Source organism: Protopterus annectens, chromosome 1.part0, assembly GCF_019279795.1.
Source record: "Protopterus annectens isolate FY-2018-M chromosome 1.part0, PAN1.0, whole genome shotgun sequence".
Lineage (NCBI taxonomy): Eukaryota > Metazoa > Chordata > Ceratodontiformes > Protopteridae > Protopterus > Protopterus annectens.
Window position 1 is genome coordinate 340,523,881 of NC_056725.1, and position 17,718 is coordinate 340,541,598.

A 17,718-nucleotide genomic window follows, 5' to 3' on the forward strand; every position below is an offset into this window, starting at 1 on the left:
GCTGGGTTTGTTGTCAGTTGCAATCCGATGACTACTAAGCCACATTAGTGTCAGGGCTGTTGCCAACAGCTAATGGGCTGGACATCAACTTCCGGAAGCAGAGCAGCTCCTGGTCTACCAGCCTGGTCTCTGGTCGGAGTATCCAGACAAGTTTGTGGCACAGAAGTGCAGATCGGCTGAGTTTTGTGGCTCTCATCAAGATAGATGTCCTGTAGTAATGCAGCATCCCCGGGAAGTAAAGAGTGCGCAAGTAATACACCTCTTTATTAGTGACTGTGGTCTCAAATTAAATATTAGCCTGGTATTGCAGACTGGGCAAAGTTAGACACGAGGAATGTTCAAAAGGTCACCCCGTAGACATAGAGGATTCTGTTTCCAATGAGCATCTGGCAAAGAATGCGCACTGTCTTACCTAAAGTAACTACTTATTTACAAATGCGCAGCCAGACACACACACACAAACACACACACTTTAATGCACTTGTTGTATTTATTTACTTACCGCCTGCTTGTTACTTTCAGATAAATTCCTGAGTAAATCATTGCTATAAGTTAATACAACTACTGCCGTTTTGCTATGTGCCGAGTTTACAAATGCACAAATGTGATGAAAAGCAGCAACATTTCAAACAAGCATACACAACGTGTGCCTTCTGTACATCAGTATCATAATCTTAACGTAGCAATCTATTCAGTAGAAGGGTAGGGAGCATTTGGAAAATGTGATGCACGAGCAGTATCAGTGCAGTTGTGTAACTACATACATTTAACAGTTGGGTGGAGGACACAATCTATTATGCGATTGTTTTCCAAATACTTGGAACTACATAATGGGGTGCCAAAAACTGTTGTCAATGAAACATGTATCTGGAATTTTATTGCACGTTTTGTATTTTTTATTATGATCATTCACAATGCAGTTTTAAAAACGCATACTTTATACTACAGCAACAGCAATGAGACGATGAAACCGACTGTTTATTAAGCTATCCTCTTAGCAATTCTATGGCTATTATTTATGTCAATCAACTTATATATTTTAAAAAGGAAGTCTACATTAATATTTCAGCCTACAGATTTGCTTTTAGTGGAGGATTGCAATCTGTCAAGTAAGCCAGGGAACCACCTCAGAGCAGATCAGGTTACCCTGAATGACAGCGTAGCCATGGCAAATAATTTAACTAAAACTATTGTGTTCTCACCATACCCGTTTCAAATAGCCAGCCAATCACAGGCCGCATATTGCCAGCTTAGAATAATATTATTAAAAACGAGCCTTGAAGACAGAAGTAGAACGAGAGAGAGGGGGAGCGAGAGCGAGACGCACACTTAAGGCTATCCTACTGAACTGGGACAGGGGCTCACTTCTAAAAGGGTGACAGTGGCTGAAAGCCCATTAAACAGCCTGGAATGTGTCTCTTGGACGTGGATACTTAACACTGTTAGCTTCTCTTGTGCCCCTCCTGACTGATTTGCTTTCAGAGACTTTTTTTTCAAGGAGGTGGATGTGCTGTTAACAGCAACAGAAGAAGAAACGAGGAACGATCATGTCAATGTTGCCAACTTTTGGCTTCACCCAGGAACAAGTAGCTTGTGTTTGTGAAGTGCTGCAACAGGGGGGCAACATTGAGCGTCTGGGCCGTTTCCTGTGGTCCTTACCAGCTTGCGAGCACCTTCACAAGAACGAGAGCGTGCTCAAGGCCAAAGCAGTGGTGGCTTTTCATCGAGGTAACTTTCGCGAACTCTACAAGATCTTAGAAAGCCATCAGTTCTCACCTCACAACCACCCCAAACTGCAGCAGCTGTGGCTCAAGGCACACTACATAGAGGCTGAGAAACTGCGCGGGCGCCCCCTTGGGGCTGTCGGGAAGTACCGCGTGCGCCGGAAGTTTCCGTTGCCGCGTTCCATTTGGGATGGAGAGGAGACAAGTTACTGCTTTAAGGAGAAGAGTCGCAGTGTCCTTCGCGAGTGGTACGCCCACAATCCGTACCCGTCCCCCCGCGAAAAACGCGAGCTTGCTGAAGCCACAGGACTTACCACCACCCAGGTTAGCAACTGGTTTAAGAACCGGCGCCAAAGAGACCGGGCAGCTGAGGCCAAAGAAAGGTACTGGTGTACTTCAGTCATATTATACATATTTCTCCACTACTGTATCCTGCATTAAAAACATAGCTCTTTACGAATCAGGGGCAAATCCAGAAATAATCTGGGGCACTTTTAATATATTAGTTTTATTAACTTGAGGCGTTGACAGTCTGTGAGAGACAGAATAAGATGATGTAACTTAATATACATTTTATGAAGTAAAAGAAGTCTATAATACTAATTATTGTCATTATTTATTAAATGCAATTCTCCAACTTCTCTCCAAAGTCAACAGTTTTAAAAGGGACAGAGCTAAAATTTTAGGTAAAATCAGGAATATCCTTGAAAATCAATGAGAGTTGCGAGGTTTGTTTACACGTCTATTCACTGTCCATGCTGTTTTTGACTACCACACTCACAGAGTGCTGCTGTGTGTGTGATTATAAAATTCACAAACACATAAAGCAGCAGCTCTTAAGTAGTATGCATCTCTAGCTTTGCTGGTTGAATAAATTATGTCACCATCATTTGTTGAAGCGCATCCACTGTAGACTTAAAAAAGTCAAAATAATTTCTGTGAATTAAATTGTAACTAAAGCTACGATTTGTACAGAATTAGACGAATAAACCTATTTCTGGGGACACAGCACACATATGAGATACTGGCGAGCTTGTTTGAATTGTCTATTTTTATTGAACAGTAACAAAAGATGAGCTTTGTGTATGACGCCGTTCTCCAGTGCTGATCATGTATCTCAAATGTCTAGAATTTTCCAGATTTTTGTCTCATATTTTTGGTCTGCTCCTAAGAAAAATCTGTGTTTTTTTTTCTGCAAACCACTGAGGACTGAAGTCGATAATGACAGACATTTGAATTTCGCACTTAACATTATACTGAAAATGTAAGCTAATGGAAAACCTGTCATTCTAGCAACTTTCTTCTATGTTTATGAGAACAATATTCAAAATCGGTCCCTAATGTAGGGCCTTTGCCTCACAATTATTTTTGGCTTCGTCCAGAATTCTTGCTAAGAGGTTGAGTGGTATGTTTTTGATCACTTGGAAAGTACAGTAGCAAAATAAACAACTTGCCCTCACTGAACAGTAGTAAATGGTCAGACTCGTGTGAATAAGCAGAATGATAGGAGTATAACCATGACTGAAATTACAAAGCCACTTGTACATACCTCTGAGCCAACTTATTTGCTCAAGAATTGTGGAGAAAGCCAGAAATAATGTGGGACAAATGTCCAAAGTTAGATAAATGAATTAAATGTTCTAATTCACTTAAAAAGTTAATAGAGCAACAATAGCAAGCATGAAACGAATTTGTGGGACACTATTCGCTTTATTGTATTCCTCGGGATTTACCAGAAAAATAAATAAATATTTACGAAGGACAGGACAAATGTAAGGCAAAATCAGGGACAGTTAACTGGTATGCCTTTCTGTACTCACACAACGCCTTACCCACAACAAACACATCGTTGTACATATTCATAGACTCAAAAAAAAAAGTCTCAAAAAATCATGTTAATAGTTTTCGTAATTAATTAAAAATGCAGGTATTATTTTCCGCAAAGTTTTATATTTTACCGTTCCTTTGATAAGAGTAATCATATTTAACCACAATATGTATAGCTGTAGGTAGGCGCAAAATTATATTTGGTCACAGTCTTCTTGCTTCGGTAAGCCACAGTGATACTGAAAGATGATTTTGTATACTCTACCTAGTAAAGAGTATGCCGGACTACACCTTTGAAATTAATGTGCCTTATTTTCTTGAAATGCTAGTTGGACAAAAGTGGGAGGTCAGGACGACAGATGTCTACTCCCCCCACCACTTACACACACGAACGCACGCACATCACATACACACCTACACGCGTGCATAATCCACACCGGAAAACGTCCTCTGGTTCCTGAACACACTAATTCTGCTTGAGGACTCTGACCTTACTCCCTCTCTCTCTCTCTCTCTCTCTCTCTGAGGTAAACTGCCCATTATAGCTATTTCTTCGTACACTCTTAATTCACAAATGTTTTTAAAATAGCATCACGGAGCAATTGAGAATTATATTCCAGGTATTTTTTTTCAGTGAAAGGAAACGCCCGTATATGCATAATAATAATAAAAACACAACTAATAATAATAATAACAACAACGATAATAACAATACGCATTGAAAAAGTTTAAGTGCATGGAGGGCCATCTGGAATATCACGAAAAGTCTGACATACGAGAATGAAAATGTTCTTCACTTGCGTGGTAGATTGATTAGCAATGAGTTGCATAGCAGTTAGTGATGCTAGAGATTGGCAAAAAGTACCGAACTTTGCAATGGGCAAGACTGAAGTAATACCTAATGAGACGGTGAGACGGTATATTGTTTTGAAACAGTAGCTTGACTGCTGCTGTTGTTGAAGTCAGATGTTGTGAGAGAAGCTACAGGTTTAACAAAGCAGGTCCAAAAACTTCCGGACTGTCAAGTTCATTTCCAGTAGTCACACGTTCTTGCATTTGGAAAATGAACCTACTAGTGCCTAGACTGACGGGAGTGACCTAGTTTGTTGCTATTTTCAGCCCCAACCCAGGAAGTGTCCTAAAGTTGCAGCTACAGTACCGGCTTGTGCTGCGGTGCTCTACAATTAGTTGATACGTTTCCTATAAGCATGCTGGTTTTACTGCGAAGGGACATAACCAACCCACGATGGCCATTTAATGTATTTCTTCATTGCACGACTGCTGACAATTACTTTGGAGCAAATTGCCAGCATCTATGGTACCTGATCGCGGGTGGACTCGATGGGTGAATCCTCCCCGACAGTTTGCCATTCTCCCATTTCACTGATGTGAATCAAATTTGCTAGAAACATAAATAACTATAACCATCTGTAAAAGAGTGAGCAATCTACTTAGGGTTGCCACCTTTTCAAATGGGCAAAGTGGGACATTTTTGGTACAAACATCAGATTTCACAGGCCGACACATACCCACGGTCAGTACAAAAGTTAGAACTTAAATTTCTTGCTTAAATAAAAGCTTAATCTTGTAGCATTTTAGTTGCTTATTCTGTTTCTTATAACATTTAGGTATTTCAGATACAGAATAACTGTTTATACAACTATTACATAAAATATAGGACATAATTTTGTCCTAAAATCTCAGGACATTTGCCATTTTTACAATTTTTGGTCACGACACAACTGCCCAAAGAGGGACTGTCCCTCGCAAAGTGGGACAGGTGGTAACCCTAAATCTACTTCTGTTAGAAACATCCCTCAGTTATTTGTAAAATACCGAGGAAAGCAATTCTTCACATGTGGTTAGGATTTTAAACAAATTGGAAGGGGATTTATCTCTCAACTGTGGAAATTTTGCCCTCTTATTTTTTGGTCTGTTCCTCATAAAATTGCGATTTTCTGGCAACTCAAAGATGATTGAAGTCACTTAAATAATAACATACGTTTGAGTTTCAGACTCCATACCTTTAGGAAATGCATGCTAATGCAAAATCTATTACGCCAGCAACTTTCTTAGTTTATAACAGAAAAACATTTCAAATATGTCCCTGATTTGCCCCCCCCCCCCCCCATTATTTATGTTTTGTTATCCAGATGTCTTGCGCTTTGAGGTTGGGAGATATAGTTCAACTGTAGTACCTGTTACACAATGCCCTTCCTGATGTGTGTGTGTGTGTGTGTGTGTGTGTGTGTGTGTGTGTGTGTGTGTGTGTGTGTGTGATAAAGATATCCAGTTTAGAAGGCTTTGGTTTAGGTGACCGCACCCGGCCATTGTAAATCCATAGACATTAATCTTTAAAATTTCTTTGCTTGAACCAAAATCATTGAAATGTTCCAAAACACATTCCTAGCGCCAGGATTTCAAAAACATGAACCCCTACATATTTAACAGAGGAGAATTAAACTAGCAAACGTTTGTACTTTAACTGTTAGACGTGCGTTATATAAGCTAAATCTGCTTAATATTAAGTGGGTATAATGAACTGGTGCCATACCGTATCATATATCTATAGCTTTCTGTCTCTCTCTCTCTCTCTGCCCTGTGTCTCTTTGTCTCTCTCTCTCTGTAGGTACACGAGTGCGTACTAAAATTTTTTTTTTCAAAAGAATGGAAGGGGTTGAGGATGGATGGATGGAATGGAACAGACCCCTTCTCCTCCGTGCTTCTCCATAAAAAGTAAATAAATGAACGGGCTTTCTGACATTAAAATAGATTTTCTTACTCTTAGGAAGCAGACATTTCGGACTTTGGATTATGAATATTGTTGTTTGGCCACTAAGCTCAAACTAGTGACCCTTCTTTGATCTTGCTAGTTGTCTGTCCTGTAGTCTAGAGCTCCCACTAGGTCACTGAGATGCCATCAATATGCTGTATTTAAAACTTAGGTCATTCAAAATAATCTTGTCTTGACTGCAATAACTTCAAATACACTTAATAAACTTTTGTGCCTGCCATAGTGGGCTTGTTAAAGCCATCCTTGTATTTAGTACACACGATATACAGACCGACCACGTTATCAAAATTGAATTCCCCTTTTTTGATCGATCGTTGTTAACTCACGGGCATGTTTGTGTTACTTATTGTATATTTAGGAAAACAAAACGCTGGATATTGGATATTCCTTAATTTTAAACTGCGTGATATAACACCAAGAAAGAAACAAAGAGTATCATGTGTTTTTGGATGGATTACAGCGCATTACTCACTCTTCATCTTCACATATTGCTGTTATGAAAACTTTTTATGATTGATTAAAATATTTATTTCAAAAATCTTTTTGCTGATTTATATGCGTGAAGTGTTTTGGTTTTGTAGCTGAGAATCGATGACAAAGTTAAAATGAACGAGGGGAAAGGCCCCAGAAGCAGCAATGCTTTTAAGATAGTTCTGCCATTCACTTTAAACGCAAAATCGCAAATAAACTAAAATCATTTGAGTTAACACTATATTTTCAAGTAAAATTCAGCTACACATCCGCTAACTGTGAAAATCAGGCATTATTGAGGAGGATGAACACACACACACACGCGCGCACAGTCACTCACACTCTCTCTCTGTCCCTAAACTCAAAATATCTAAAAAGAAAATCTATTTTATGCAAGGGACCATGCCCCCCCCCAAACTTATATATATATATATATATATATATATATATATATATATATATATATATATATATATATATATATATATATATATATATAACGTAGGATCGCATTAACAGTGACAAATGTCAAATTCCAATTTTTCAATATTTTGAGTTTTAGATATTTTGTGCCAGCAATGGCTTTTAGATATTTTGAGTTTAGATCAAATGAATGTCACCTGTGTGTGTGTGTGCATATATATATATATATATATATATATATATATATATATATATATATATATATATATATATATATATGTGTGTGTGTGTGTGTGTGTGTGTGTGTGTGTGTGTGTGTCCGTCTATCAATCTATCTAGCTTCAGATAGATATACAGAGATATATAGATAATGATTTGGTAACTCTGGCTGTCCTTTGCCATTGTTTCTTCACTGTGAAGAACTGGAGATTCAACAAGTAAATGTGCATATTGATTTGGCAAACTCATAATGTAATATGGTGTGAAACGTATAACTATATATTTTCGCCCGGTTTCTGTTTGTGATAAGCAATATGTTTTTAATGACTACTTCGTTAAAACTGGTTTGTATCTTCTTCCAAATGTCTTCTTGGCTGAATTTGCTGTTAAGCTTGCTATCTGTAACACGACAAAGTGAAGTGACCCAGCTGAAAATGACCCAGCTGATCTCTATTTTTCTTCAGATCTTTTTAGCTGTGTTCTCTTAAAGCTAAGTGTGTGTCCATTGTTACTGCCATACTGCCATATTTAAGAGAAAAGGCATTGATAAAAATATTCAAGGTGAAGAGTTAGATGCGAATTGTATAATTTCACTTCTAAGTTTTCTTTTTATATGTTCTGTTTGGCCTCTTCTTGGATGAAAATAGTCTGTCAAGCAAGCAGCCCAGTTTCCAATTTAATGTTGCGACAGGCATTCATACATCATTCTAGTTTGTATATGCTTTCCATACAGCAGCCCTTATGCCCTCCTGTCATGTGATCTTATTAATTTATCTGAACCTCTTAAATTCCTGCCGAAAACATTAAAACAGGCAATGGCCTTAATGTAAACGTTTGGTAGTTAACATTTTTACAGAAGTCCCAAGGTGCAGTTTTATTCTCAGGTACAGCTATTTCTGAGTTACTATACACACGTACCGACTTTGTGTGTGTGTGTGTGTGTGTGTGTGTGTGTGTGTGTGTGTGTTTGGGGGGGGAGGGGGTAACCATTACAGCGAGTTTCAAGATTCGCTGTTTTAAATTGCAGCTGTTTTTTTTGCATTTGCGCCGTAAAAGTGGTTGAAATTAACAGTGCAAATCGAGATAATAATAATAATAATAATAATAATAATAATAATAATAATAATATACAAATACGTGTAATTGCTTCTCCGAAGTTATAGCAATGAGTTAACCACGTCATTTCTGCTTGCTGGAGAACGCTTTCAAAACTGTAAGGAGACCTTGATCATTTTATTGCCCTGCTCTCAACCAATCAGGGACAAATCTCAACAGAATCAGGGACAAATCCAGGAAAAATCAGGGACATTTTTAACATATTGGCATTAACAGAATTACAGAATGTGAATTAATATACATTTCTTGAAGTAAAACAATTCTTCAGCTCTTAATTATTGTCATTATTTATTAAGCATAATTCACCACTTTTGTCCAAAAGGCACCAGTGCTAAAAGGGATTAAGAGGAACATAGCTAAATTTTGTGTCAAAAGTAGGGACGTCCCTGAAAATCAGGGACAATTGAGAGGTATGCGTCCTCGTTGCGGATGGGGTTGCCACCTTTTCAAATGCTCAAAGTGGGACGTTTTCTGTAGAAATGTCAGATTTTGCAGGACAAGGCATACCCACGGCCACTGCAAAGTACAGAACTTTACTTTTTTTGCATAACTAAAACCTTATTCTTGTAGCATTTGATGTGGTTATGCTATTTCGTATAACATTTATGTGTTTCAGATACAAAATAACGGTTTATGCAACTGTTAAAAGAAAACATAGGAAATATTTTTGTCCTAAAATCTCGGGACATTTGCTATTTTTTTATTTTATTCTTTGCAGGACACAACTGCACAAAGAGGGACCGTCGCTCACAAAGAGAGACAGGTGGTAACCCTAGTTGCGGAGGGGGGGGGGGGTATGCATTTATACGTTTTTTTTTTTTGCTTTATCTTTAACATTACTTAATATCACTAATTCATGCTAGCTATGTGTTAGCTACGATAAAGTTTAGTTATGCAAAACTAGATCTTTTGGCCACTGAGACTTAGCTTGTGATGGTAATCAAACCTTATCAAACCTGAATAAATCTCACAATAACCCATATCCTCTCAATAACTATTTCTGCAAAGATTTAATTAACTGTAATACTTTCTGAGTAGAATATATCTATATCTTCACATCTATCTATGGCCGCTACGTTTTCAAATACTTAAAGAAGGACATTTTATGGACAAGTAAATGTTTGCTAGACAAACCATAACCACAACCAAAGTAAATGACTGGACTTCACAAGTTTGGCCAAAACAAAACGCTCAGTCTTACAGAATCTGAGTTAAGCAAAGTTATTTGAGTTCCATATAATATAAAGATGCTTAACACACTTTATGCAATTATTAGTTAGAGGAAACTTAGGAAATATCTGTCCTAAAATCTCAAGACATTAGTCATTTTTCATTTTTAGTCCGGAATCGGATTCAACTGCCCAAATACGGATTGTCATGCGTAAAACGGGACAAACCGCAACCCTAACAAAAATAAAGATTTAAACCATTTTCTTCATGCTTGTTGTCATGAAATAGCGTTCTTAAATCAAACTTAGCAGTTCAGTCGATCTACTGTTTTTTGTCCTGGTGAACAATCTATTGAGTTTTAAAAGTCTGTTCCCCATTTTCCAGGGAGATATTAGCTAAAATTTATGAAGTTGTATTTATTTATTTTAGTTATTTTCTGCTTTGAGTTAGATGTTATCGAACATAAAATATCCATGATACCCATATTTTGTTTTAATGCTGTCACGTACTTTAGACAATTAACAAAACTGCATAGACATTCTTTTATGAAAAAGGTGCACATTGCAAAGTTAAGGAAATTGTGTGGCAAGCACAAAACATTGTAATATTTCACGTTGCTTCCAGTAAGAAAGTCTTTGTACATAGGTTATTGCACTTCAGTGAAGCGAACAACTATTCGGTCGATGGTTAGTAGGTTGCATCCCTGCAGGGTTTTATGCGCACTGTCAAATTAAATAAACAAGTTTATGAAACAGGGGCATCAGATTCTTCCCTTTGGTTGTGGGGATGAATGGCTTGATCATGAACCTGATCAAAACCGGGCAACGGATTCTACTGTGTGATTGTGTAGAGCTGTAACACAAATACCCGAGCAAATCGGATAGAGACACACACACACACACACACACACACACACACACACACACACACACACACACACACACACACACACGTCTTTAAATGTATTCATTCACCTAGTTAACAGCTTTTGTAAAAGTCTAAACTCGTTTATTAAATTAACTAAAGTCATCTCAAGTGAAGCTGCTTAGTATGTTATACAGTTAAAATGCTTAAAAGTTGTTTTTGCGCTTCATTACAATGCAAGGAAAATTATCAAATGAAAGCCTTAGTAGTGTTAATTTTAACTGACATCTAGAAGGGAAAAAGGGTCTCTTAGGCTCACCTTTTTAACACAGCAGGCTGAGCAGTATATAACTACCCCGCCGCACCCAGGACACACGCAAACCGCATGTCTCTGCAGCTTATACTAAGGAAAACATTCGGTTGTATTAAGCAAGTAGATAAAGCAGTTACATTTAATATTAAATATGTCACAGTGTTTATAAAGGAATTAATTCACGAACAATTGCGCAGAAATAACCACCTACAACCTTTTATTCATTTCATTGGCTCTGTTTATGAGCTACAGAAGTGTAAGTGGCGTGATTTATACAACTTGTAACTCCACTACAATGACACTTGTATTCTTATTGATAAGTATAACGGCTGGATTTATACTTTGACAATGTAATAGTATATGTAGTTGGCAAAAAATTGAGCAAATGGCAATACAATACTGCCATTACATTCATTTTAGTTGGCCAGTTTGTATGAACTTGACTAGGAAGTGTCACGGTGACATGAGTATACTGAACTGAAAGCGAGTTAAAGAGTTTTGTCATAGGAGGCTATCAGTCTTCCACTGTCAAGTGTCACTAGCCAAGGTGAGTGGATGAACTACAGGTAACCCGTGATTGTGTGTAGGGGGTGAAGCTGGTGGGGGTGGGAGTGGCTGACAAGGGATCGCCTTTAAAGAAAAGGACACCCTTGACTCACAGTCTCTAATTGTAGTAACCTTGTCGTCATCAGCGCACATTGTGCAAATGTGCAGTAGTATCTTCAGCGTGATATTGAACCATGGATACAGTTTTGACCGATCTCTCTCAAGTGTAGCTAATTAGAAGTCATGTTCCTCATTTTAAGTCTTAAAAAGTCGATGTTCTACATTGTTACACATTAAAAGAGGCTGCTGCACCATACTTCTCAACTCTACAGCTTTTTTCGGCATGTCCAGATTTTTGCATCATATTTCTGATCTGGTCCTCATTATTTTTTTCTAGCTAATCATCGAGGGTTGAAGTCACTAAATAATGAAATATATATTGAGTTTCAGATTTCACATCCTTTTGAAAATACATGCTAACACCAGTGTTGTTATTCTAGCAACTTCTAAAGTTTATAATAGCAATATTTAAAATCTGTCCAGATTTTTGGGCCCTTGTTCCCCTTATTTTAGGCTTTGTCCAGATTTATTGCATTAAACAGTTGAGAGGTATGGGTCACACATTTATGGATTTATAACAGACATCCAAAGCAAATAAGGCAGAATCATCTTAACTTATTGAAATAACTTTTAATAATTATAAAGTAATGCATTTTAACCACCCCATGAGTTTCCTAGCTGAAGTCGTTAGTAAGCCATTAGTAAGTGTTCCACATTTTCCATGTTCCATTTCCCATTTTAGAAATGGAAGGTTGAGTTATGTTTTTGACTAATATGTACATATAATAGTGGATTCATTTACTATATTAATTTATTCTAAATACATTCTTATTAGTATACTGGAAGAGACCTACATTGAGTTATGTTGTATTACATACCTGACAGGTTCTGATGTTGGTTTCACTGAGGAGATTTACTAGTGGCTTCAAAGCAGTTAAGAGTTATTCATTCCACTGTTGCAGTTCTTTCTGTCTTAGTGCTTCAAATGTTGATAATAGATGTTAACAGCACCCCAAAATCTTACTTGGACAAATTGTTTAGACTTGAATTAACATTAAACACCTGTGTAATTTATTCTCTGCACATGCTTGTGTGCAAGATCCAACTGTTAGATTTTTGTTATACTATAAGATTATATTTTGGCCAAAGTTGTGACTCTAAAGGTTTCTGTTCAATTTTCTGGTTAATACACACTCAAACACACACACACACGCACACGTGTTTGTGTGTGTGTGTGTATGTGTGTCTATTGTGTTTCTACTGGGATAAGGGACTGGTCCAAAGGAAAAACATTTCACCAGCAAATAGGGAGCTAAAATATACACAACATACTACTGCACCTTATATATACACATAAACACATACACATATGCATACATACATATAAACATATATGCACATACATGTAAACACATACATATATACACATAAACACATGCATACATATAAACACATACATATATACACATAAACACATACATACACACATACATACACATAAACACATGTGTGTGTATATTTTATATATATATATATATATATATATATATATATATATATATATATATACACACACACATGTTTCTCTGTCTACCTACCTAACTACCTGCCTATCAAACTATCGACCTATGTTATCTGTTTATACTTGTCTGGCAGGTTGGTGCAAAGAATTATGGCTTCCATTTACTTACTATTTCACTAAGAGCAATTCACTTAGACTAACTGTGTTTCATTTATACACCTGAAAATTAAAAAAAGGGTGTGCATAGTGGATTTATCTACTTTACCAATTAATTGAAGATAATTGTATATCTATCTATCTATCTATCTATCTATCTATCTATCTATCTATCTATCTATCTATCTTTCTTTCTTTCTTTCTTTCTATCTAAATGACCACCTATTGAAATGTTGGAATTTGCAATGCCGAGTCCTAATATGCAAATAAAAAAAAAAAGTAAAAAAAAAAACGCAGGAGAAGAGCAAATATCGAACATTGTTCTTTTCCTTTAAACCTGGCTTTTCTAGGGAGGCAAGACCCACTACCTTGATGTTGTGGGGAAGACTCCCATACTTTATATATCTATATCTATATATATATATATATATATATATATATATATATATATATATATATACATTTATTTATTTATTGATTGATTTTCTTTACTGGGTATGTCCAATAAACAAAAGCAAAATAAAACAAAAATAAAAATAGAAATACAAAATTAGTAAATTTATATACCAACTCTGATATCACCATACCTTGGAGAAAAGGGAATATTCTGAGAAATTGCAGTCTTGGACTTTGTAAATGTAAGTCTGTTTTTTTTTTTTTTTTTTTTTTTTATTAACCACTCAGGCAGTATGTTATGGGACCCGGCTTCCAGTTTTTTTTTTCTTAGGTCATACTTTTAAGTGTATGATAGCCTGGAATGGAATATGCAGCCCAAAACACTTCTTAAAAGATCTAAAATCATTAACAGGCAGTATTGCTGACTCTACACAATCAATCAATAATACAAAGAGAAACTTTAACTTTCTTAAAAACTATAGACACTTCCTAACACATTCAGTCCTCCTAGCTATATACCTAGCAGCTGCAGTACAACATTTTACTTTAGGCAACTCACTGTTAAGGAAGTCAAAACAGCTCTTCTCAACATAAATGAAAACACCAGCTCTAAGCTTTCAAAACTGCATCCCACCTTCATGAAAATATTAGCTACCTTCATAGCAGCACCTCTCACTCTTACAATTCAACCTCTCCTTAACCTCTTCTATTTTTCTAGACAGCCTTTAAACACTCACACATCATTTGCTTCCCCCAAAAAGCAAACATAACTATGCTCTATAACAGAAATCTTTGAAAACTTATATACAAACAACCCTGGGATCACATTAATACATAAATATGGACTTCTTTGAAAAACAACACAGCTTTAGAATTTTTTTCAGTACTATGACAGCATTATACACAGCCACTAACATCATTTCTGACAATATAAATGATTCAAAACTGAGAGGGGTGGGGGTCTGTTCACTGATATGGCAATAGCAATTGAAGTAGTAAATCATAACCTGCTCCTCTACAAATTTGGTAATTTGGTCCAAATGCAATAAGATGGTTTCAAAGTTACCTCCAAAACAGAGCATTTCAAGTACACCTCAGTGCCTGCCTTTTGACTTAAAGCTTTTACCATAGCAGTCTCTCAAGGATCTTTCAGCAGACCTTTGTTATATTCCTTGTTTATTTATTGTATATCCATTGACCCTCTCCACCTCAACTTGGTCCTGCATGCAGATGGTAACTTCCTATTTGAATCATGTAAAAACACCTTGACTCTTCAACAGAAACTAAAATCTAGCTTTACAGATTTATGCCACTATACAAAGAAAATTATGCTCCTAATCAATTCCCTGAAGTCTAAAATCATAATATTTGGCACCCAGCAAAAACTCCCTATCTCTCCATATCTACTTATTGCTGTTACAGATTGCAGCCCACTGTCACTAGTAGCAGAACAGAAGTACCTATGGATCACCTTGGACCCTGCTTTTTCATTGGGCAAACATACTGAGATTATTATTAGCAAAACACTCTACAAATTGATTATGCTATGGAATCTCTCACCTCCTCACTTCCTACAGTCCGTAATGTCTTAGCTCAAACTTGCTTATCCTGAAAATTGAATACAGGTTTCCTCTTGTAACTTTACATTCCTGCTCAAACACATGTAAAATACAAAGTACTATAAATAAATTTTACACCACCGTAGAAGCTGACAATGATGAGTTTTGGGTTCTACAAGAAGAACATGTCTGCACATTTTCTTTATAGTACTTTGTATTTTACATGTGTTTGTAAATGCCTACCTGTAAAAGACAGAACCCACATTTCTGCTTAGCTGTCATATCTTCAAGCTGTTAAAAATTGGACAATGTTCTCCCAAAAACAAAACTATAAATTAAGCAGCTTAACTAAACACTTAGAGACAGCAAAGAGGACAACATTATCCTCTTTATACCTAATATTATAACCTGTACAGGAGGAAAAGCTGTATCTAGGGTAGGTCCAGTCGTTTGGAATTGGCTCCTTGCAGAAGGGATGCAGCAAGAGACACTGCAGTTATTTTGAAACAAACTAAAATAGCTGTTTAAGGATACCAAATGCTTTTGCTTCCATCACATTGACTGGTACATGCAGCTCATGCTGTAGTCACACATTTTTTGTAAAGGCGTATTTTAACAAATGACCATCGGTTGAATGTCTACCTTAATTGTACACACTATAAATAATAATATCACTTGTATTTTTAATTGTAAATAAGATGTTAAAGTATTTTCTCTTCTATGTTACTGTACTATGTACAAGGTTGTAGATTATTTAGTCTGTGAATAATTTCCTGTGTTTTCTTGCATCATGGTGCCTGTATTGTGGTTGAAAGGGGTTTGTTGACCAGTTCACTTACCCTGTTATCAAGCTGAAATCAATAAATTGAAAAAGAAAATAAATACATAACTTTGACTTGTATCTCCTCCAGGATCCACATCAGAGTTGCTGAAAGTATATCTAGGAGCAGTCCTTTAGTTCATTTACTTACAACCATGTTACTTTTCATAGTCAGCTTGTTTAGTCCAGAACTGAATTTTCTAATGCAATCAGTTCTGGAGAAAACATAGGATATGATTGTCATTCTTTGAGCAGGGTTTTGCATGATCATGTTTGTCTGAGTGTACTCTTTTCAAAATGCAGATTGTAATAAATGAAAATGTTATGTGTATGTTCTATTCATGTGTTTGATACTGCAGAATAGATTGGTGCAGTTTTAGTGTTTTTTATATAATACTTTTGCCCTATGCTTATAGATACACAAATCATAATTATTTTAATAAACAACAAGCATTGTTTGCAGTCTATTTTTTAATCCATTTCAGCTATTTTCTGTATTTGTAAATATAGTTTTATAAATAAAGGTAGGCATTTTATATGCAAAACGTACTGTTTTAAGTAACAGAACAATCATTCATTGTAGAGGTCTGTTGTGCTGTTGGGTAATAGTTGAGGAAGGTTAGAGCCAGTAATGTCAGCTCTGTTCACCAAGTTCACATGTTGTTGCCAACTCAGGAAATAACTGCTCTGTATCTGCAGTACATATCTTAATATGTAATCGAAATTTTATCATGTTTACTAAAGTTCTCATTGTATAAGCATTTAAATTGGATAGCTAGTAATATAACAAGGTTATATATCTGTGAGGATGTGTGCATTCTTTACTGGTTCTGTAGTACCGTTTTGCTTTATGTATGTTTTAGAAGCTGTTGATGACTTAATGCCTTTGCATTGGTAAACATGTTGCCCCTTTAAACATTGATTTTTATATCATGATTTAATTAGTGTATACTTGACTAAGCTGCTTTTTGCATGCTCACAAATGATGTGCATGATTCCATATGTGCCAAAACTGCTTCAGTTGTTTTCACAGGTACTCCGAGTCTTTTAAGTAATTAATATATTTATTGTGCTATTTTAAAACAGGGAGAACAACGAGAACTCCAACTCAAATACTCATAACTCAATGACTTCCTCAATTAATGGGAGTAAAAACTCTTTAGGAAGCTCTGATGAAGATAAAACACCATCTGGAACTCCAGATCATAATGCACACAGCCCAACTCTGCTTCTCAGCTCTAACACAGGGCTACAACATCTTCATGGCCTCGTACATCCTTCCGGTCCCAGTGCTATTCCTGTTCCCAGCACCGAACCTTTACATCACCACCATCATCACCATCACCACCCGCTACAGGACTCCATTCTTAACCCAATGTCTACTAATCTTGTTGATATTGGTTCATAAGATGAAATGACAATATTTTTTGTTTGTATTTTTATATGACATTTATGTGATCTGCAACATTCATTGGAAAATTGTCAGACTTGGAAAGGATTTCTGATTATATCTGGCATCTGGTTCAAATGTACTGTTAAGTACTGAATATGATTCCATGCAGTACAGAATTCCATCTGCTTAGTTTTTAGCACTGAATGCTAGATGGTTGTGAAACATACATCTTTATGCAGCAGGAAATGATGGTTATTTCTGGGTAGGCTGAACTGTTCACATTTAAACTGTCTGTTCATCAATTTGTTTTTTGCTGTAGTTGTGTCCTATCAAGATAAGCAAAAC

General features: G+C 36.4%; 1 protein-coding gene across 1 annotated transcript; it reads left to right on the forward strand.

The window, feature by feature from the left end:
- The first annotated feature begins 1,307 nt into the window (after positions 1-1,307).
- Positions 1,308-17,454, forward strand: SIX2 (SIX homeobox 2). The gene is made up of 2 exons (XM_044059965.1): positions 1,308-2,107; positions 17,067-17,454. Exons 1-2 carry the CDS (start codon positions 1,548-1,550, stop codon positions 17,386-17,388), a joined length of 882 nt encoding a protein of 293 aa, XP_043915900.1. The 5' UTR covers positions 1,308-1,547; the 3' UTR covers positions 17,389-17,454.
- Positions 17,455-17,718: the final 264 nt, after the last annotated feature.

Bases quoted from the DNA above. Each gene is read 5' to 3' on its own strand.
- SIX2 (XM_044059965.1), top strand. From the start codon at position 1,548: ATGTCAATGTTGCCAACTTTTGGCTTCACCCAGGAACAAGTAGCTTGT. The intron at 2,108-17,066 runs GTACTGGTGTAC...ATTTTAAAACAG, and splicing joins GCAGCTGAGGCCAAAGAAAG to GGAGAACAACGAGAACTCCA.